The sequence below is a fragment of the Lactuca sativa genome, chromosome 5 (genome assembly GCF_002870075.4).
Source record: "Lactuca sativa cultivar Salinas chromosome 5, Lsat_Salinas_v11, whole genome shotgun sequence".
Taxonomy (NCBI): domain Eukaryota; kingdom Viridiplantae; phylum Streptophyta; class Magnoliopsida; order Asterales; family Asteraceae; genus Lactuca; species Lactuca sativa.
The window spans coordinates 40620969-40645253 of NC_056627.2; the positions used below are offsets into that span (position 1 = coordinate 40620969).

At 34.9% G+C, this 24285-nt stretch overlaps 1 protein-coding gene across 1 annotated transcript; it reads left to right on the plus strand.

Annotated features, from left to right (window-relative positions):
* Positions 1-17873: 17873 nt before the first annotated feature.
* LOC111881488 (two-component response regulator ARR5) lies at positions 17874-19103 on the plus strand. The gene is made up of 5 exons (XM_023877876.3): positions 17874-18126; positions 18207-18283; positions 18410-18487; positions 18578-18648; positions 18736-19103. The coding sequence occupies exons 1-5, from the start codon at positions 17994-17996 to the stop codon at positions 18974-18976; spliced, it is 600 nt and encodes a 199-aa protein (XP_023733644.1). The 5' UTR covers positions 17874-17993; the 3' UTR covers positions 18977-19103.
* The last annotated feature ends 5182 nt before the right edge of the window (positions 19104-24285 follow it).

Here is a 24285-nt window from a genome sequence, read left to right on the forward strand (position 1 = left end):
ACATCTCAATGTTTTAAAATGAATAAAATACACTTCTTCGAAAATGCATTGATAACGTATTTATCATGTTTTTTTTGGAGCAAATTCCGCAACATATTTCTTTAAAAGATACTCTGATTTTCAAAATAAAACATAAAAAAAATCGGTCTTTCTGGCCGTAAAAATGGGGATATCACATCTTCGAATCGTTTTTCCTATAAATATACCCATCAAAGGCAATTCCAGCCACCACTCCTCCCGATTGTCTCCTCCGGTGGCCACCATCATAATTATTTTCTCTAAAACCCGAAATTATCACCATCAGCTACGACATCCATGTTCAAGAACCAATAATCATCACCCGAAAAGTCCAAGTTCAAGAAATCAAAAACCGAAAAAAACTTTTCAGATCTAAATAGGGTTAAAGCTCCGTCATTTGTTTAGTGTTGAGGAAATTGGTCCATGGTCCATGTATGATTTGATAAGTGTTTTCTTTTTTCATAGATCGAAATTTGTATGTATATGTTGAATACACTTCATTAATCATAAATTTTTAGAAGTGAAAAGGAATGACAATCTTCAGGATCATGTGTGATATAAGATGTGGCAGTTGTCACCGAGTTAGAGGTTGAAGATGCAGTTTTAAAAATTTCCTAGGTTTGGTTAAAGAAGATGATTTTGTTACAGGTTCTGGGTTTGAAAATTCCCATAAATTTTATGATTTTGTTACAGGTTCTGGGTTTGAAGATTCCCACAAATTTTATTGATTTTGTTCATAGTTAATTTGGAGATTGCATATGAAGTTTTGAAAAATCCTAAGACCACCTCCAACCCACTTCTATTTTTTCCCTAAAAAATGGAGTGATAAATGAGGTAAATAGTATTTCATCTCCAACCTTACTCCATTTTTTACCCACAAAAATATATTCCTAGTATATTCTATTTTTCCAACTTACATAGATTGTAAAACACACCCCTTTTACTAATTTGATTTTAACAAATATATAATGTATATTTTTTTCATTATAATAATAATAGAAAATAAGATTATATGAATTTGATGAACAAAAAACAAACTTTATATTTATAAATAATTAATTTAATTTAATATATAGCAAAATATAATAAGTATTAAATATTACATTTAAATTATAATTGGTAAGTAAAAATAAATTAGAAATGTATAAATATATAAATAAGGGACTAAAACTGACAATGCAAAGTCCATCCCCATTTTAGGAAAAATGAATAATATAACACCATATTTGGTGTAATACTATTCATATCTCCCAAAACGCGGGAAAAAATGGAAGAGTTTGAAGAAGAACGAGGGAAAAAATGAAGGAAAAAAAATAAAAAATGGGAGTGGGTTGAAGATGCTCTAAAGAGTTCATTGATTTTATTTGGTGATTGGATATGAACATCGAGATGATCGACTGAAGGTTTTGATTTGTTTTAGAGAGAGAGAGAGAGAGAGAGAGAGAGAGAGAATGCCTCTTTTGATTTTTCATTTATTTTTAAATTAACAAAGTATTAAAAAAAACAAAAAAAAAACATAAAAGAAATTAAAACGACAAAAATGTCATTTTAAGTTACCCGTGACAAAAAAAATACGGAAAATTCTTGATTTTTGGATATTTTATAAAAGTCAGAAACTTTTTGTACCATATTTACAGTTTTTAGCAATACATAAAGAACAATTTTACAATTTTGTCTAGATTAAACATTAAAAACTTATTATTATTATTATTATTATTATTATTATTATTATTATTATTATTATTAATAATAATCGTATCTTGTTGAATTTAAATTTTCCACATAACAATAATTGTTATATGATATACCAATATGATATAGAAGTCGGTTTGAAAAGTGATTCATCTATAAGTTATGATATTATTTTTAACACCAAAAAATATATTTTATATATACAATTTTTTTCGTAATTTATATAGATTTTAAAAAATACTCCTCATATTTAATATTATAACCAACTGCATTGCATCTTACAAAAAATAGTTTTATAATTATAGTATTGCACCAATATAATCAATCAACTTATTTATAAAATTATTCATACTAATTTCTATTTTAAAGCAATGTTTATTAAATAGAAAATTATATTTATAACACACCTTAAATAAGGGTAAGTATCACTGTTGGGAAATAAATTTGTTTTAATTGTTTTAGATGATCACTAAACTTATTTTATGGATATAAAGTCAGTTTTGTTAGGTTTAAAAATTTCATTTCGAATATTTGAAGGGGTAAGTTGGTTACCCATTTACTATGTCACTCATACATATTGACTACGATCAACGGTTCTTCATAAAGACGGCATCCGCTTCTTATCAACAATCTCCTTAGCTTTGTTAATCATCAACCATCAAACAACCTCCACTATTTTTTAACAACTGAACATCATCCCAATTTTCTTCATAGAGCCAACATAACCACTGTGAAAATCCCACCATCATCACATCCGACCACCAACAAATCATATTCACTGTCAACGAACACACAAAGAATACATCCCTTGTTCTTTGTTTATCTTGCATACTTGCGAAATTTTTTGAAATCAGAAGATGAAGGTAGCAAAACCTGCGTGAAAGAACTAAAAGCAAACCCTTTTCGTCGATTCATTGGAAATCTTAATTATTGAGTTCTTTTTTATTTATATTCTTCGATCAAAACTTGTTTACGTGCAAATTCAGTTTTACGATATATGATTTGATTTATGTTCTTGTTGTTAACACGCACATGCATATATATATATATATATATATATATATATATATATATATATATATATATATATATGCATGTGCGTGTTAACAACAAGAACATAAATCAAATCATCTATCGTAAAACTGAATTTGCACGTAAATATATATATATATATATATATATATATATATATATATATATATATATATATATATATATATATATATGGTTCAGATAAAAAAAGGAAGGAGGACATGTTGTTAAGCGTAGAATAAGAGGCATAAATTATAAAGTTAGAGTGAATGCAATTGAGGAGAAGAAACCAATTGAAAGAAATGTGGCTTAAAGTGGACAGTTACGTGTAGGCCATGTCACGCTGACTTAGTAGCCACATCTTCTCCAATTGATTATATGACATAGTAGACAAGTTATTTTAGGTTTAAGGGACAAAATAAGCATGTCGGCGTCCAAATTATGCCCATATAAAGCCAAAAAATCAAGTTGATTGACCATTCAAACCCATTCGAAAAAGTATGTTGCCTAACAATGATAATTATTACATTAAAACATAACAAGTCAATTAAATTAACTAGAAATATATATAACCCGTACTTAATTAAGGAAATAAAATTGCCACATTACGGTTTGACATCATTTTTGTGTAAATATATAGTGTGATATCATTTTTTTTACTAAAATAGTGCAAAAAATGGTCTTTGATAGAGAGAAATTGTGCAATAAATATTGTATACAATAGGAGTTGGTATCGGATTAAAGATGCCCTTGTTGTTATTTGTTAGTGAATACCTGAGTCCGGAAGTGGCTATGTAGCGTGATCCGGTCCAGAAGCAAATTCCTTGGAGTGTTGTCCAAGTTCCAGAGAATTTCCTTAAGCCATAAGGATTCTCTACATGGAATGTTTTAGATTATTTTTAGGAATCCTAATTATATACTAATTAGTTTTGTTTAGTATATATAGTCAATAGGTTCCTGTAATCAGATAGATTGAAGTTTTTGAGTTATATTTCTTCAATAAGATTTCCTGCGAGTTTATGTAGTAATCATTGTTTCTAGTTTTCTGTTTACCTTAAATTGGTATCAGAGCATCCGGTTTCTTCAACAAACCTGTTGAGAAATCAAGCAGCAAACCTGATTCTCGTGTGGAGAATATGTGCAGCAAAACATATCGCAGACAAAAAGGGAAAAGAACTCAACGACTGCAAGTAATCCCTCAAAATCAGATCGTTACTTGTTCTGAGATCGTGATAGTAGCAAGAGAAATCGGCGATTAAAACTCGCTTGTTCAAAATTGTCAACTATTTTTTGAAGCGTGCATAATCTTGAGATTGTAGGCTGTTTACGCGCGAAGTGAGGAAGGCATGTCGTGAACCTGCGAGAGATCTATGTGCAGAAGTCTTTTGCCCTAAAGGAAACAAAATATGAACGTGTTTTTTTGTGTTTGGCTTTGGGCCTTGTTCAATTAGTGTTCTCATCCGTGTTTGGCTTTTAGGTGTTTTAATTCGGGCCCAAATCTGTCCAACTTTGAATTAAAGGAGAAGTTACTTTAATTCGATTCACTTGATAATTAACTTTCAGAGAAAAAAAATCATTTATTAAAAAAAAACAAATCAATTTTTTTGATTTGTGTGGATGAATCAGAAATTGAACTGAGATGTCGGGAGGAGAATCATCCCAACCACTGGCTAAGGAACACACGTCGTTCGCGTTCCAATGTATGACTTTGACATCAACGAACTACACAATTTGGAGGATGTGCATGGAGGTGCTATTCGGAATTCATGGTGTTTGGGATGTGATTGATCCTGGACTAGATGGCGTGAAGAAAAACAACATCGTGAAAGGTTTGTTGTTTCAATCGATTCTAGAGGATTTAATCCTTCAAATTGGTAATTTAAAAATCAGAAGAGAGATGTGGGAGGCGATTAAAAGTCGTAACCTAGGAGTTGATCGTGTGAAGGAAGCCCAAATCCAAACTCGAATCACATGATTTTGAAAATCTAAAGATGAGTTGATCGCTGCAAAATTATCCGGAATTGCTTCAAAATCTGCTTCACTAACAAAAGTTATGACTGAACAGAAGCTTGCGAAGAAGTTTCTTACGAGCCTCCCTAGGTGATTTGTCCACATAGTGGCAACCCTTGAACAAGTTTTAGACCTTAAGACAATAGGCTTTGAAGATGTGGTTGGTCAATTAAAAGCTTATGAAGAAAGAATCAAGGGTGAAGACAAAGTAATGGAGACTCAAAATAAATTACTTTATTCCAAAACCGAATCATCCAAAAGAAACACCGACTCATCAAGAGATAGAGGTCGGGTTCAAATAACCGAGGAAGAGGACGAGGCGGTGGACGTGCTCGGGGTAACACCCAAACTCATGGTCACTCGGAATCCTCTAAAAATCGTGAAGATCAAAAGCAAAAAGGAAAACAACGCGAGCAAAGAGATCTCTCAAATATTCAATGTTACCGGTGTGACAAGTATGGTCACTTTGCTTCAAGATGCCCAGATCGAATCAAAAATCATGAGGCTAACCTTATGTGACATCCCCATTTTCACGGCCAGAAAAGACCGATTTGTTTATGCTTTATTTTAAAATCAGAGTAATCGTTTACAGAAAACATTTGCGGAATTTGTTACCAAAACAAAATGTGATATTTATCAGATCATTTCTTTAAAGAAGTGTATTTTCATTAAATAACAAAATCTCAGGACGTAATGTTCCGATACAGACCAAAAGCATAAACAGTATAAAATAGACCTTACAACAGTTATTTATAACTACCGATCTATAATCCAAAATCTCTCGTCAAGTCCACCAACTTATACTATTGTGCCATTACCTGTAATGCAAAGAAAACTAAGTGGGTCAGGCTTGGGATCCTGGTGAGCATATAGGGGTTTCAACACACAATAATATATTTATTATATTCAATCATCAAACAATCAACCCAATTACCCATCCCCATTATCATCTTTATTTCTTAAGGTTTTACCCTAAGAATCGACTATCCTTCCTTCATTCATTCCTAAGGATTTACCTAAGGAATTGGCACGAAGTCCATTGCTGCCAAAGTTTATCTATCAGGTACTAAATCCATAGCTATCAGGCGCTAACTCCATAGTCACCAAGGTTCACTCAACAAGCGCTAACTCCATAGTCGCCAAGGTTTACTCAACATGCGCTAACTCTATAGTCGCCAAGGTTTACTTTAACATGCGCTAACTCCATAGTCGCCAAGGTTTACTTTAACAAGCGCTAACTCTATAGTCATCAAGGTTCACTTTAACAGGCACGAAGTCACATCTTTTCCAGGGTTTACTCATACCATCTCTCATCACATACCAACTATGCCATCTACCCATGTTCTACCCAACATATTTGTAGATATAAATTACATACGTAGTTTAAATCATATACAATCCTGTATAAAACATTCATCCAACATCCATCTCAAATAAACAAACAATATATAAACACATAACACATATTTCATAGCAAATACTTCATATCTATGTGTTAGAAGAAAGTAACTACACACTCACTTGATTAGACGATGCTCGGACAGCACTACGACTTGTAAAAGTAGTATTCTTTAGTAGATCTAGAAGATCTTCACAAAAACCGCCTTTCTCGCAGGCAGAGCTTCGGCTCGGGAATTTCACTTCTCGGGATCTTTGGGCTACGGGACTCGCTTCGGGTCTCGGGATGATATCGGGGCTTCAGGGGTGGTTCTTTGCACGTAAATCGAGGTAATATGGGTGAGAGAAGAGTGAATTTGCAACCATGGCCGACTGCCCCTTCAATTCTATTTATAGGGCCATTTTCTATACTCACGTCGTGAGTTTTAAGTGCTCACATCGTGAGAACAGTAGGTCACCGCTTTCTTCATTCTTCCACTTGCTCTGGAGGCTCCAGAAGGTGTTAGAAGTCAATTCACGTCGTGAACCCTGACAATTTTGGGGTTTCGCGCCCCGAACTTCAGAAATTCATAACTTTCGCATACGAACTCTATTTTCGACGTTCTTTATATCTATGCGTAGGTAAAAACAAGATCTACAACTTTTGTTTAGACTTCGTCGACAAATTTTGACTTTAATTTTTATTATATTATTTTTAGTAGGCCGGTACAGGAAAACTCCGTTATAAACTCATAACTTCTTTATCTGTCGTCCGTTTTCGTCTGTCTTTTCACCGTTGGACTACAATCGACGATATCTTCAATTCTCATTTAGATTGTTTCGGCTAAATATCGCTCGATCTCATATTCGAACTTCAGGTTGTACACTGCTAAGCCGAAACTTCGAAAAATCATAATTTCCTCATACGAAGTCAGATTTGGGCGTTCTTTTCATGCACGCTCTCGGTTTAACGTATTCTACGACTTTCATTTAGATTGCTAAGGCCAAATACCACTCTAACATAAAATTCACTATTTACGTCGCGCCGTGTCGTGTCAGTTCTGTCACGAAACTTCGAGAGGTCATGACTTCTTCGTTATAACTTGGATTTCAGCGTTCTTTATATGTACGGAATCCTTGTAACATATACTATAAATTAGTTAAGATTAATACTTCTAAATAATCTTCCATCAAAAAGTCATTTTTGATGCTTATAGTTTCTAAATTGACTAGCCCGGATCTACGAGTGTTACAATTATCTCCCCCTTAGGATGATTACGTCCCGTAATCATCAACGAAATAAGACTTGTATAATGATTCCATACGTTATCTCTCCATCCTAGGTAATAACCGTAAGTTCTATATTTCCTCGAAAGAGTATCTAACTCTTGGACTTCTCGAGAACAGGTAGTGCTCAATCCTACATCTGCTCTTCGTACTATGTTGGACTTTCAATCGTAACCTTCGAGTTACAAAATATATCCTTACTAAGGAATCCTTTTTCTTCTTAGAATAAGTACTTTCCTTTATCTGTTGTAACAAACCGATGGGTCGTGTTCTAACGACCTCTCATCGTATGATGCAACGCTTAGACTCAAGTCTCTTAGAGTCAAATTTCAGAATGGAATATACCTTCCTTCATATTCTAATGTGATATAATCACATTTTTACATGTATCATTTCTAGCTAAAAGCTTCCTTAACAACGAGCGCGATGCTATCGATCGCATTGATTTCAATCTTCTGACTTGAGTCAGATGCTACCTCGAACTTGGTTCTATGAACAACGTAACAAACTCATCGTAGTCGGACTCAATTTGATATGACCGCTAGGGTCAGAATATCAATCATCTTCTTAGTCACTACCAAAACAATGGTAACGACATACTTTAATAAAAACAAACTCAATTACAAGCTTCTTGGTAACCATGTGACTTTCCCTGATCCAAGCGTGAGTCATGTGCTTCCAGTAGTATAGATCTCTACTACTATTCACACATACTCGTACTCGTCCCAAGTATTATCTCGCAGTTAACCGAGTCACCATACAAAAATCACACAATCATTTAACCATCAGATAACAAAACCAGGGTTTATATTATATCTTGAAACGATTACACAAAAGTTCAAGTTCACCCTATACTATGCCTATAACAGGCTATGCTTCCTGATACAGACTTTATATATTACTATGAAGTCTTCATCTTTTAATCCTCCCATCGTTTTCTGCTTCGTCAAGGAGCATGTGGAATGCCCTTGGTTGTGGCGGTGTGTTTTTCTATGGGCAGTCGTTAGAAATATGCCCTTCTTCGTTACATCTGTAGCACACCTTCTTGATGGGTGCACACTTGTTGGCGTAATGCCCTGTCTTCCCACATTTGTAGCTAGTCATCTCCTCGCTACATTTCCCAAAGTGTTTCTTTTTACACTTCTCACACCATTTAGCTTCATCTCTTCCCCCAGACTTCGAGAATTTGCTTTCTTTATTGATCATTGAAGATCCTTCATGTTTCCTTTTCTCTCCAACTTCAACTCTCTCCAGACCCTTTTCTTTCATTTGGGTCTCAACATTCTTGGTTGCCCAGATGACGGCTTTCAGAGTGGTTGCTTGTTTGACTATCGGACCAAAGTTCGTTGGTAATCTATTGGCAAATTTGTTGACCTTGGAAAGTTCAGTTGGAATTAAGTATGGAATAAGCTTCATTTTCTCCGTAAAGCTTGTAGCGTATTCAGTGACGCTCAATTTTTCCTTCTTCAGATTCTGGAACTCATTGTTGATTTCCAGAAGATCCTACTCAGAGTAGTATTGCATTTCCAGTTGCACCACGAACTCTTCCCAAGACATCTTGCTAGCTTCCCCCTTGGTCATCGAACCAGCCAGTAACTTCCACCAGCTCAATACTCTATATTTTAACAGAGGAATTGCAAGAGCGGTCTTCTGTCTGTTGCTACACTCGCAACTTTCAAACATTGTCTCCATTTCGGAGATCCAGTCCATGACTTGCACCGGTTTCGGGCTCCCAGAAAGACATGGTGGTTTGGATGCCATGAAATCCTTGTACTTGCATCCACATCCGTCATTTCCTACATCCTGGTTGTTTTGGCGAATTATTGGTGGGTTGGCTTGACCAACGGTCCCACTATAGTTTCCTCCTTCAAACTGCCCTCCATTTACTTCGGGCTCTTCAACTTGAATTGACAATTCTTCATGATTCAGCCTAATTAGATGTCTGAGTTCTTCCATCTGACGATCCAACATTGTCTAGATCATCACTTGAACTCTGGTCATTGTCATTGGCTCAGGTGCTACTGCTGCCACAACTACTGGTTCAATCACAGGCGCTTGATTCTTGTGCTTGTCAGCGTTTCCTACTCCACTTCTCGTTCTCACCATTGTTGATCTATACACCAAATAAGGTGAATTTAGATCCTCATTCACGGTAGATATTCAAATCATCATTATCACTCCGAAACGTTTACATGCTAGTTCTAATACCGTTGTCGTACGCTTAGAATCCTAAACACATAAGGTTTCCAGACCCGGTCGGCAACAGACCATAGATCCGAAGAAATAATATCATATATGGAAAACATATAACATTTAGCACATAAAAGCATTTTAAGCAACTTTCCTAAAATATATTAATGCTCGTGTCTAAAATATGGTAGACACTCATTTCACAATCATTACTTAGCATTCTAAGTTTAAGTCTAGAAATCCTACAGTGTTCCTAGTTCGATTAAACTAATGCTTTGATACCAACTGTGACATCCCCATTATCATGACCAGAAAAGACTGATTTGTTTATGCTTTATTTTAAAATCAAAGTAATCGTTTACAGAAAACATTTGCGGAATTTGTTCCTAAAACAAAATGTGATAAGAATTTATTAGATCATTTCTTTAAAGAAATGTATTTTCATTAAATAACAAAAAATCGGGATGTCATGTTCCGATACAGACCAAAAGCATAAACAGTATAAAAATAGACCTTACAACAGTTATTTATAACTACCGATCTATAATCCAAAATCTCTCGTCAAGTCCACCAACTTATACTCTTGTGCCATTACCTGTAATACAAAGAAAACTGAGTGGGTCAGGCTTGGGAGCTTGGTGAGCATATAGGGTTTTCAACCCACAATAATATATTTATTATATTCAATCATCAAACAATCAACCCAATTACCCATCCCCATTATCTTCCTTATTTCTTAAGGTTTTACCCTAAGAATCGACTATCCTTCCTTCATTCATTCCTAAGGATTTACCTAAGGAATTGGCACGAAGTTCATTGCTGCCAAAGTTTATCTATCAGGTACTAAATCCATAGCTATCAGGTGCTAACTCCATAGTCACCAAGGTTCACTCAACAAGCGCTAACTCCATAGTCGCCAAGGTTTACTCAACATGCGCTAACTCCATAGTCGCCAAGGTTTACTTTAACATGCGCTAACTCCATAGTCGCCAAGGTTTACTTTAACTGGCACGAAGTCACATCGTTACCAGGGTTTACTCATACCATCTCTCATCACACACCAACTATTCCATCTACCCATGTTCTACCCAACATATTTGTAGATATAAATTACATATGTAGTTTAAATCATATACAATCCTGTATAAAACATTCATCCAACATCCATCTCAAATAAAAAACAATATATAAACACACAACACGTATTTCATAGCAAATACTTCATATCTATGTGTTAGAAGAAAGTAACTACACACTCACTTGATTAGACGATGCTCGGACAGCACTACGGCTTGTAAAAGTAGTATCCTTTAGTAGATCTGGAAGATCTTCACAAAAACCGCCTTTCTCGCAGGCAGAGCTTCGGCTTGGGAATTTCACTTCTCGGGATCTTCGGGCTTCGGGACTCGCTTCGGGTCTCAGGATGATATCGGGGCTTCAGGGGTGCTTCTTTGCACGTAAATCGAGGTAATATGGGTGAGAGAAGAGTGAATTTGCAACCATGGTCGGCTGCCCCTTCAATTCTATTTATAGGGCCATTTTCTGTACTCACGTCGTGAGCACAGTAGGTCACTCGTTCTTCATTCGTCCACTTGCTCTGGAGGCTCCAGAAGGCGTCAGAAGTCAGTTCATGTCCTGAACCCTGACAATTTTGGGGTTTCGCGCCCCGAACTTCAGAAATTCATAACTTTCGTATACAAACTCCGTTTTCGACGTTCTTTATATCCATGCGTAGGTAAAAACAAGATCTACAACTTTCGTTTGGACTTCGTCGGCAAATTTTGACTTTAATTTTTATTATATTATTTTTAGTAGGCCGGGACAGGAAAACTCCGTTATAAACTCATAACTTCTTCATCTGTCGCCCGTTTTCGTCTGTCTTTTCATCGTTGGACTTCAAACGGCGAGATCTTCAATTCTCATTTAGATTGTTTCGGCTAAATATCGTTCGATCTCATATTCGAACTTCGGGTTGTACACTGCTAAGCCGAAACTTCGAAAAATCATAACTTCCTCATACTAAGTCAGATTTGGGCGTTCTTTTCATGCACGCTCTCGGTTAACGTATTCTACGACTTTCATTTACATCGTTAAGGCCAAATATCGCTCTAACATAAATTCACTATTTACGTCGCGTTGTGTCGTGCCAGTTCTGTCGCGAAACTTCGACATGTCATAACTTCTTTGTTATAACTCGGATTCCGGCGTTCTTTATGTGTACGGAATCTTTGTAACATATACTATAACTTAGTTAAGATTAATCCTTCTAAATAATCTTCCATCAAAAAGTCATTTTTGATGCTTATAGTCTCTAAATTGACTAGCCCGGATCTACGGGCGTTACACCTTAATCAGACACATGAAGGAGATACAAATCATGAAGAATGGATGCTCTTTATGATGAATACAACTCAAGAAACAGTGTTCTTGAATGAAGAGAAATACATCCTTCCAAAATTTGAAGCAAATGCCAATGGAAACGAAATTTGGTACTTAGATAATGGTGCGAGCAACCACATGATCGACAACTACTCTTATTTTTCTGAATTAAATAAAAACATAATTGGTAGAGTGAGATTTGGAGATGGATCGTGTGTTAGCATTAAAGGAAAATGGTCAATTTTGTTCGAAGGGAAAAACGGTGACCAAAAACTAATGAAGGATATTTATTATATCCCATTACTTCGTAGGAATGTTATTAGCCTCGGGCAATCTACAATATCCGGTTGTGATATCCGAATGCAAGGTGATTTTCTAACAATGCGAGATGGAGATGGAAGATTACTTATGAAAGTCCCGAGAAGTGAAAATCGACTCTACAAAATAAAGTTAAAAGTTGGAAAACCACATTGCATACAAGCCAAGTTTAATGAGGAAGCTTGGTTATGGCACGCGCGACTTGGCCACATTAATTTTGGCGCGATAAACTTGATGCACAAGCTAGCTAAATGGGTACCGACAATCCAACATCAAGAACTACTTTGTGAATCTTGCATGGTTGAAAAACAAACAAAGCATTCGTTTGCAAAGAAAGCTAATTATGAAGCTACAAATATTCTCAATATGGTGCATGAAGATATTTGTGGATCGGTTAATCCTCCCACCCAAACGGGTAATATTTATGTTCTAGTTCTTATTGATGATTATTCTAGATATATGTGGTATTTTCTTTTGAAGCACAAAAGCGATGCATCCAGAATTATTAAAAGATTCAAGATATCAATTGAAAAACGAATCGGTAAAGAGATCAAGACTTTCCATACGGATAGAGGTGGAAAATTCACATCGACTGAGGTGAACCGTTTTTGTGAAGAAAAAGGGATTTCACGTATGTTGACGGCTCCTTATGCACCTCAACAAAATGGTATAGTCGAACAGAGAAATCGGACTTTACTCGAGATAACACGGTGCCTAATGAAAGCAAAAGATATTCCAAACCACTTTTGGGGCGAAGTGGTACGACATGCAACGTTTATCATAAATCATACACCTACTCGAGCATTGATAGGTGCTACACCATTCGATAAATTTTATGGTGAAAAACCAAATCTTGAAGACTTGAAAGTATTTGGTTGTGTTGCATATGAAAGAGTAGTCTCAAAACATTTGAAGAAGCTTGATGATAGGTCACGACCTTTGGTATATTTTAGAAAAGAATTGGGAGGATTTCAGTTATATAATCCGCAAGAAAATAAAATTATCATTAGTGCCCATGTAATTTTTGATGAAAATAAGACATGACAACAGAATAATGAACCCAAAAATCAAGATGGTAATGGTTCGGTACATTTATGGTCTTGTGGAGTAATGGTCAAGCAACCCAAGATAATGGTGGTTTGAGCCCAACTGCAATAGAAAGCGAACAGTTCACTGATCCGGACCAACCCAATCAAACCAATGACTATTCTCATGATGATAGCAGTCCATCGCAACCTATTGATGATAAAAATAACGATGCAAGTTTTGTCCCACTTCGGCAGTCCACTTGAACTTCAATGTTGCCAAGAAGGTTAAAGGACTACAAGTTAGATGTGGATCATTTAATGTTGTCATTCGATGAAGAACTAGAGAATTGTAAGGAAGCCAAAGTGAACAAAAATTGGCTCTATGTAATGAAGGCCGAAATTGACTCCATCAAGAAGAACAATACTTAGAAATTAGTTTCTCCACCTAAGGATGTTAAATCTATTGGGTTAAGATGGTTGTACAAAATCAAACGAAATACGAATGGATCAATTAAAAGGTACAAAGCGCCTCTAGTCACTAAAGGCTATATACAAGAGCAAGGCATTGATTTTGATGAAGTATTTGCGCCAGTAGCTCGACTCGAGACAATAAGACTATTGATTGCTCTTGCAGCCGGGAACAGATGGAAGATTCATCACTTAGATGTAAAAACAGCATTTTATATGGAGATTTAAAAGAAGAAGTGTACGTGTGCCAACCGGAAGGTTTCGTGAAGCAAGGTGAAGAAACAAAAATCTACAAATTGGCAAAAACATTATACGGTCTTCGACAATATCCATGTGCATGAAATTTGAAACTTAATAACATGTTGAAAAATATGAGTTTTAAACGGTGCATGCAAGAAAATGCGTTTTATAGAAAGGTTGCAAATGGAGCATACATAATAGTTGCAGTTTATGTAGATGATTTGTTCATGACGGAAACACGTTTAGAGTTTATAAACCAATTCAAGAGACTAATGGCATTACAATTTGAAATGTCGGACCTTGGTGAACTAACTTGCTACTTGGTATTGAAGTATTGCAAAAAAATGGTTGTGTAAAGGTGAAGCAAGAGAGTTATGCTATGAAGATTCTAAAAGAGGCAGGCACGCAAGAGTGTAATGCAACTCAATGTCCGATGGAGCCGGGACTAAATTTGTCTAAAGCCGAAGATGAACCAAAAGTTGAAGCTACCCATTATCGAAAATTAGTAGGTTGTTTACGATATTTGTTACACACTCGTCCAGATTTAACATATTCGGTTGGAGTAGTTAGTCGTTATATGCAAAGTCCAAGAGAATCTCATGCACATGCTATTAAGAAAATTCTTTGTTACTTTCACGATACTTCATCTTTTGGGATAGTATATAAACGATGTAAAAATATGAACTTGAGAGGTTACAGTGATAGCAGTCATAATGTTGATGTTGATGATGGTAGAAGTACAACATGACATGTTTTCTACCTTGGTGACTCTCCTATCACTTGGTACTCCCAGAAGCAAGATATAGTAGCGTTGTCCTCATGTGAAGCTGAGTTCATGGCAACTACTACAATTGTGTGTCGGGTGGTTTGGTTAAGGGAGTTATTGGCTGAGCTGACAGGAATGAAGAAACAGAATGTGTTGATTCGCATAGACAACAAATCAACAATTGCACTGTCAAAGAATCATGTCTTTCATGGAAGAAGCAAACACATTCACACTCGATTCCACTTCATTCAAGAGCATGTGGAAAACGAGCAAGTGATTGTTGAGCATGTTTCGGGAGATAAACAACGAGCAGATCCCCTTAGGTCGAATAAGGTTCGCAGAGATGAGAGTGTTGCTTCGCATGCAAGAATTACCCTCGACTTAGAAATTCAGGGGGTGATTGTTAGTGAATACCTGAGTCCGGAAGTGGCTAGGTGGCGTGATTCGGTCCATAAGCAAATTCTTGTCCAAGTTCCAGAGAATTTGCTTGAGCCATAAGGATTCTCTACATGGAAAATTTTAGATTACTTTTAGGAATACTAATTATATATTAATTAGTTTTGTTTAGTATATATAGTCAATAGGTTCCTGTAATCAGATAGATTGAAGTTTTTGATTTATATTTCTTCAATAAGATTTCCTGCGAGTTTATGCAGTAATCATTGTTTCTAGTTTGCTGTTTACCTTAAGTTATTAACACTTATTTATTACATGTATCTGACGAATAAAAGAACCATTATATATGAAAAAGGGCCAAATTTATATCCTAACGTCTTCTTCATTTAAGCACCACAAATAAATTACTTCATGGTTCATTTTTTTTCCACTAAAATGGTGCAAAAAATGGTCTTTGTTGGACAATAGGATTTGGTTTGTATTTTGTGTTTGATTTCAAAATAAATTATTTCATGGTTCATCTTATGGTCAATTTCAGATCTCATATTAGATTTCATTTTGATGTTGAGACGAGATTCAATCACCCTAATCTCAAATTTGGAATCTGCCAAAAAAAAAAAAAAAAACAAATAAAACAAAAACAAAAAACCAAAAAACCAAAAAAACAAGCTTCAAAATTACCTTTCATAAAAGGTTTTGTGTATTTATCCTTCAAAATCTCATATTGTGAAAAGTATGAGGTTGAAGCTAGACATTTGGAGCACCAATCAATATTCAAGATGTGAACGAGTTTCAAGAGATGGACAATTCGATTGTTTTTAATTGGACTGAATATATCATCCTTCTATCAAAAACAGTTGTGCGATGAACATGTGATGTCACACGCTAAAGATAATTAAAAAAACAACTTATATTTGTTTAATTTCTATTGGTCAAAAATAGAATAAACGATGATGATTCAAGTATTGTGGGAGACAGAGTAAAAAACGGTGGGTGTGTATCAATTCTAAAATAAAAGTAAAATAGTTTAGTTTAAAGAGTCAATTATAGAACTAATTATGATTTTAGTTTTTATATGGTTGGAAGTAATGAAGGCTTGAAAATCCAACAAACTAAGTATTTAATAGAGTTAATTATGTCATAAATGCAAAACAAGAAATAACATTTAAACCATTAGTTGCTCCATCCCTTGCATATTATTGGCGTCTACATGATGAAATCAAGGTATAATACATGACAGATCAATTTGAGTAGCTTGTATTGTTAATCTTATAAATAACATGAGAAGTAAGCTTTACGGTAATGTTAAAGTTAAATCATGACGAACCTTAATGAATTATAGTGTTTTTCAAGACGTGATTATTTTTTATACACTAAAAGAGATATATCATATAATTATTGAATTGTATCAAATACATCAAGTTTTTAGAAATGTTATATTAATATTTAATATACAAGACAATTAACAAAAATTCAATTATTTTAGGCCCCGATCAGAATTTTTTTTTACAAAAACAACGCATTGAAAAAAACTAGCGCCATAACACGATAAGACGCATTTTAACACATTAACGCCACGCTTAACAAACCTACATTGGATGTTTTTGTAACGGCTATATCACATCTCACACCATGATATATAGCTTATTATAACCATTAATAACCAAAAACAACGTTATATTTAATTAAACCAAACCAACTCAATCTTTTATTATGGATAGTTTATATCAAACAAAACCAACTCAATCTTTTAATATGGATCGTTTTTATAAATATATAAATATTGGTTTTTATTTGAAGAGAAAGGGATAAATCATAAATTTTAGTATACATTGCTTGTTTTGTTCCTTATGAAAGTAAGAAGAGATTATAAGGCCGGAAGGAATGATACCCACTTCTAGCACATTACTACATATGTTTTTTTATTGCAATATGCGTTTTTTGATCACCATATAAGCATAAGATGTATAGACCGAAAAAGATAAGGAATGATAATGTATGATTTTAATATGTATTGTTTTGAAAAAAAATAGTACAAAATAACACTAACCAATCACATTGTAGTATTTATCTTCTCTCATCTCCTTATGTCCCTAACAACCCATTGCTAGTAAGTTACCTAACGAGTGCTAGGGGGTGGTATAGAAATTATTAGCGAGAGTTTTGGTGAAACCACTCCCTTAAGCCTAAGTTACACCCTTGATCTTATTTATTTGAGAAATAAAATATAGCTTACTATTTTTTGTTCCTACATATCCTCCTACACAATAAAATTGTGACATGTGCAACATTTAATGAGATTTAATGATATTTTAGGAAAATAATATCACATATGTTATCATTTAAATGGGTATGAGGATTGGTAGGATAAAAGACCGAGGATATTTAATTTCTCTATTTATTTATTTTAATTTTATATAATTAAACAAATATTAGTAATATATATTGATTTGATATTAATTAGAAGGACGATGCAGTTAATTTTAGCAGCCAAATATGAAAAATGTATGAATAAACAAGAAAAAGAATTTAATGGATGGCAAATGAGACAAGTGGGATAATGATTTCTAGATTTGCCAAAGATCTCCCGGATCTCTGCTTTTAGTCTTTTTGCTTCTTTAAACCAGATTTTGCCCCCCACCCCAACCACCCTATAAATGCCATTTTCTCTCATCAACCACTCTCATCAAACCGCCATTTTCCATTTCCATTTCCATGTCAAGTCTCCTGTCCTTCTAGATTCTACAAATCTTTCTCTTTTCTATCCAATTTTTCATTATTCATTTTGCCAAATGGAGACGACGACCCTCTGTTGCGATCCGACCAACTCCTCCGACTGTAAGGAGTTGCATGTCCTCGCCGTTGATGATAGCAACATCGACCGGAAAGTCATCCAGAAGCTTCTCCAGATCTCTTCCTTTAAAGGTACGATAATGATTACAATCTCGACCTGAATTTTGAGTTTCTCACATTCGGTTGACTAGATTATTATGGTGGTTTTGCAGTTACAGTTGTCGAAAGCGGAACCAGAGCTTTACAGTATCTAGGGTTAGACGAAGACAAGAACTCGACTCGATTCGATGTGAGCCCTTGCGACTTTTAAATCGAAATTTAGTTGACATATTGATTTTTATCAGTGAATAATTTCATTCCAAGTAAAAGCAAAATATATTCTGTAGAAACGAATCTGATTCGTTTTGATTGCCAGGATCTGAAGGTGAATTTGATAATGACAGATTATTCCATGCCTGGAATGACAGGTTTTGAACTGCTTAAAAAAATCAAGGTTTGTGTTCAAACTTTTAATTTATCATTTCATTCGATCTTTTTTCTCTGTTCACCAAATAAACGAATTTAGCTCTTCATGTTCATCCAGAATTCTTCAACACTGAGAGAGATACCAGTAGTGATTATGTCATCTGAGAACAGTGTAACACGCATCGATCGGTATGATTTCACATTTTCTCACTCCCTTTAATCAATCAATTCTTTTGCTCATGAACATCTTCATAAATCGAGTCTTAATCTGTACAGATGTTTAGAGGAAGGAGCTGAGGACTACTTACTAAAACCAGTGAAGCTTTCCGATGTTAGACGTCTGAAAGACGCTATTCTGAAATCTGGAGCCCCGGAAATTGACCCGATTCAAACAAAAAAGAGGACATATAGACTCGATCAATCATCAAAACTGCCAACCTCCATTGATTGCCATGATTTAACTTCATCTCCACCAGATTCGCCTCAACAATCGGTAGCAAAACGAGCTAGATTGTAGAACAAAACAAAGGCATTGAACACATTCTTTTTGTTAATACTTCAATCTTAACGAATGAAAACCCCCTTTTTGTTAGGAAACTACATTTGAAGCACACTTATAAACTCAGGAAACATTGACTGGAAAATCGTTGTTTTTTACAATTGATCTAAAAATCATGAAATTTTTTTGTTTATCTTTTTGCAACATTTGGTTTGTTTATTGAAATTATACCATTTGGATTTAAAAAAATAAAAGAATTAGTTGAAGATAGTTAAGAGTCTATAATATTTAATAATTTCTATAATGTTAATAAAGATAAATATCGGGTGCGTATTTCTGACATTTTTTTAATTACGTTTGTAAAACAGTTGAAATGATGCTATATTCGTACTTTAAACGATGACTTTTAACAGTTAAACATGATCTTTTAGATTTGCATCTTTAATTCTAAAAAGCAAAGGCCTAAAAGAAAATGTGTTTTTTCCCTCTGAAAGTGAAAAGCAGGTGGGGTTTTGAATTTGGAGAAGGAGAATATAGAAAGAGAAAAAGAAAAGTTGGTTTTAGGTGGTTTGATAAAGAATCTTTGGTAACGTTAAAAACAAAAGAAATCTAATGAGGCCCCTACAAAGATTTGTTGAGTACAAGTCTCCATTAAATCCACTAGGGCCCTTACCAATGAATTACTCAATTAGTCAAAGTTGCATACTTATTTTACAAAAAAAGTGCAATTTTCACACACAATTTATGAAGTTATTAGACTTATAATTAAAACTTGTGGCCCTCGTTCCTTTCGGCAGTATATGTATTAATGAGGGTACTTGTGGATGTTGGTTTCGAACTTTATCATTTGACATCGTAGTTTTAAGATTTTTAAAGGACGCTTTGAAACGTGTTAGTGAAGATTTTCTTTTTTGGAAGGACAAGAAATTAATAAAAACTAGCAGGCTAGGAAAAAAGAAATTATAAAGTCAAAGAAATCAAGATCGGGTCTTGAACAGAATATCAAGAAAACGAATTATTTTGGTCTTCATTTGATGATATGAAGCTTTGTGCGGGTTTATTCCCAATTGACATTTGACGGTTGCTATTAGGGGTGAAGCTTCTTGGGGGAGCTGTTAGTAGAGATGGTGGTTTTATTAACGGGTTAGCCATCAAGAGGGCTATTAAGACTGTTGATTTGATGCACATTCTTCCACAATTGCATAATTCGCATAATGAGCTTCTTTTGCTTCGATCTTGCATGGGCCTCACCAAACTTTTTTTTTTGGCCTAAGGACGTGTCAACCCATTCACATGGAGAAGACAACTTTGCGTTTTGATAAAATATTACATGAGTCCATGAAGACATTGTGGTCTGTAGGGGTCATTTCTGTGGGGACATTCAATGACGACTTGCTTTATTATCAATTGGGTTTGGTGGTTTGGGGTTGTGCTCAGCGGTAGAGGCTTCCACATATACTTTTGTGGCATCACGAGCATAATCGTGAGTGCTACAAGACCACATCTTACGAGATAACGCCGTATGTGGTATGAATTATGATTATGTTTGTGCTTTGGCCCGTTTTCATGATACGATTTCGGACTTTGACTTCAGCGGTTTCACTAATAAGGATACCGCCCCTCCAAAAGTCCAACAATTATTGGCAAGTGCTATTTTTAGTAAAACTGTCTAATACATGGAAGTTCACTTAGGCATGATGATTAGTCATAAAACAGTTTTTGAGTCTCTAAGGGCACCACATGCTCAAGAATTTTCTATGGCTATTCCTATTGACGGTCTTGTCCAACATATATCGCCAATGAAGTATCGTGTTATCCTCAAATATCGCCTTATGATCCCTTTATTTTCGGTTGATGTGACATGCACTATTTGTTTAAACTTCGTTGGAGAGCATGTCGTTCATCGTAGAGATCTCTCAGGGTTCAAGTACTGATACGACCTGGTTAAGGATGCTCTTTTCGACATATTTAGACATGATGAAATTTCTGCCAAGAGAAAGACACATATCACTTTACGTTTTCATCCATTACATAAATTCTTTTTATAGTTTTCGCTTTTATTAATTTCCTTATGATATACTTTCTAGCTTTATTTTTATCCGCCTCTTCCATACATAAATTTTTGGGTCAAAATTTTATTTTGATACTTTTGTGGTTCGTTTTTTATGGTCTAATCGTTCCCGTGCTATATGTGGACTTTTGTCATTTGTAAATCACATACCCTATGCATCGAAGTTAATGTTTTGGTCCCTTCCAAAATTTCATTTTATACTTTTCGTTTTTATTATTTGCAAACGAGTTCTCCGCCACGATGCACGAGGTGACTTAAATACTAGTTGCTAGATAGATGACACTAAACTTATAAACATCTGAAAGAACTCCTTTACATCTCCATCAATTTATTGAATTTTTTATACCCTCGCATTTTTTGGGTAGTACGAATTACTTAACAAAAACTTGATTGTAAAGCTTTCTTAATGAACTTGATAACTATAGGCCGGCAGAAGAAATCAAAATAACGACTTTCTTATATGAGTTGCATAGATAACGAAAGTGCTAATTAAGGATCATAATATCCTATTTGACAATCATCACCTACTTGTGTTTGAGTAGGCAATACATAGGTATTTTTCCTTTTAAACGATGCCGAATAATTTCAAATTTAAGCTACATAAAGCCATTGGGTATGAAGGGTGTTGATGCGCGTAAAGATCTATCTTGAGGGGATGTTCACACATGAACACCACCCGCAATAGTTGTAAATGTGATGAGGATTGAAGTTGGTCACAGGTTCGCACAACCAATCAAAACCATTCATCCGCCTCTCTCTCTCTCTCTCTCTCTCTCTCTCTCTCTCTCTCTCTCTCTCTCTCTCTCTCTCTCTCTCTCTCTCTCTCTCTCTCTCTCTCTCTCTCTCTCTCTCTCTCTCTCTCTCTCTCTCTCTCTCTCTCTCTCTCTCTCTCTCTCTCTCTCTCTCAATGCTAGTAGACATGTAGTGGAGTGGTTATTTGGATGATGTGTCAGCCTTAAAGGCGTAATAAATGAAACTAAAACTAAGTCATTACTTTAATGCAACTCATAATTAGTCAATTTGATAGTTTAATTTAGTTTATAATTATTTATGTGCATTACTTAAATCACATGTTAATTCTAAAATAATATTTTTGACTATCAACCAAAGAGTGGTCATGCAAAATAGCCGTGATGCAGGATCTTTTCGATATAACTCTTTTTGAAAAATCCAACAACCATGTCCACCATGAGCATTCTAGACACTACTATTCGTATTATATCTACTAGTATTACAGTTGGAAGTAATAGTTGAACTAGGGGATGCCGATAGTTAATTATAAGTAAACTAAACTAATTAAATTAAGCAAATTATAAGTTAAACTAAATTAATTAAACCAAACAAATCAAAATTTAAATTAATAAATTACCAAAGATACAATAAGAATTACAAAAGCTTATATTGAAGGTGTGGCTTAAGGGGTAATAATTAAAAACAATGGTTTGAAAAAAGATCTCTTGTCAAAGCATTGGTGATATTGCCTCAACGAGAATTGATGTGCCGAAACAATTAACGGATTTAGAAAAGATTGAAGGATTGGATGCGGCTCAAAAATTAAAGAAAAAATGGGTTGCAGACGGAGATGAGAATTCAAACTTTTTTCATAGTATGCTTAAAAGAAAAAGAAGAAAGTTGGCTATTTCGGGCTTACTGGTTGACGGTTCTTGGGTTGTTGATCTTGTTAATATCAAGGATCAATTTTTACGGTTCTATAAAGAAAAATCAAAAGTTTTTTCGGGTGTTTTTTCCCCTCACCCAAACTCTCGGATCAAACAACTCTCCTCGGGCTTTAAGGAGATGTTGGTTGCGAGGTTTACTGAAGATGAAATTCGCGCTGCTATCTGGACATGTGGTAGTGATAAGGCTCCTGGTCCCGATGGTTTTTCTTTCCGTTTTATAAAAAAGTTTTGGGATCTCATGAAGATAGATATCTGTAATTTTGTTGATGAATTCTTTGACTCGAGCATGATCCCAAATGGATGCAACTCATCTTTCTCACTTTAATCCCAAAAAGAGATAGTCCTTTGAACTGCAATGATTATAGACCGATCAGTTTAATGGGTGTGCAATACACAATTATTGCATAGCTTCTTGCAAATAGATTGACACTGGTGATTGATGATCTTGTGAATCCTGTGCAGTCTGCTTTTGTTAAAGGCAGACAAATCCTTGATGGTCCATTGATGGTGAACGAGATTATTCAGTGGTATAAAAGAAAAAAGAACTTAATGATCTTTAAAGTGGATTTTGATAAGGCATACGACTCAGTGAGTTGGGAGTATTTATATCAAATTATGTCTTTCATGGGGTTTGATCATAAATGGAGTCAATGGATTACAGCTTGTTTGGTGTCGTCTCGTACTTCAATTCTTATCAATAAAAGCCCCATAAAGGAGTTCTCTCCTCAAAGAGGCCTTCGTCAATGTGACCCTTTATCCCCCTTCCTTTTTATTCTCGTCATGGAAGGTCTGCATGTAGCAATAGAGGATGCTGTGAACCAATGTGTTTTTCGGGGAGCATTGATTGGAGACGGAGGTTTTGTTGTGTCTCACATTTTCTATGCTGATGACACATTGTTCTTCGAAGAGTGGGATGAACAAAATATTGCAAATTTGGTTACTATTCTCAATTTTTTTTATTTGGTGTCAGGTCTTAAATTGAATCTCCAGAAATCTAACCTTCTTGGTATTGGTGTTTTTTTCAACAAATGGAAGAGATGGCTGTTATCACCGGATGTGCGCCTGCAAGTCTACCCTTTTCTTACCTTAGGTTACCAGTAGGTGCAAACATGAATTGTGTTGATAATTGGAATAAGGTCATTCAAAAATTTGATAAGTGTTTGTCACAACTAGAAATTTTGTGCCTTGTAACTACAACAATTAAGTAAAATTATGAATCAAAGACTTAAGAGCATGTATGAAGCTTACTTTATGACAACAAAAATTCAATCAAATACACCATGCAAGCATTTCAAGTAGTCAATAGGCAATTGGAAACTCTAGAAGTTCTTGTTTAAGTCCACTTTTGGACTAGGACTTCCTTATTGGGCCCAATGGACCAATAAGCTTCCAATTTGACCATCTTGGGTTTAGAACTCTTAAATGGGCTCTAATTGGACCCATTTTCATTTAATTCAATATTTTGGGCCATATTGGGCCTAGAATGAAATAGATTAATTATATGAACCATTTTGGACCATAATTAACCTAATCTAGCCTAGTAAAGCATAAAAATCAAACTTATATTTTTATAGGGC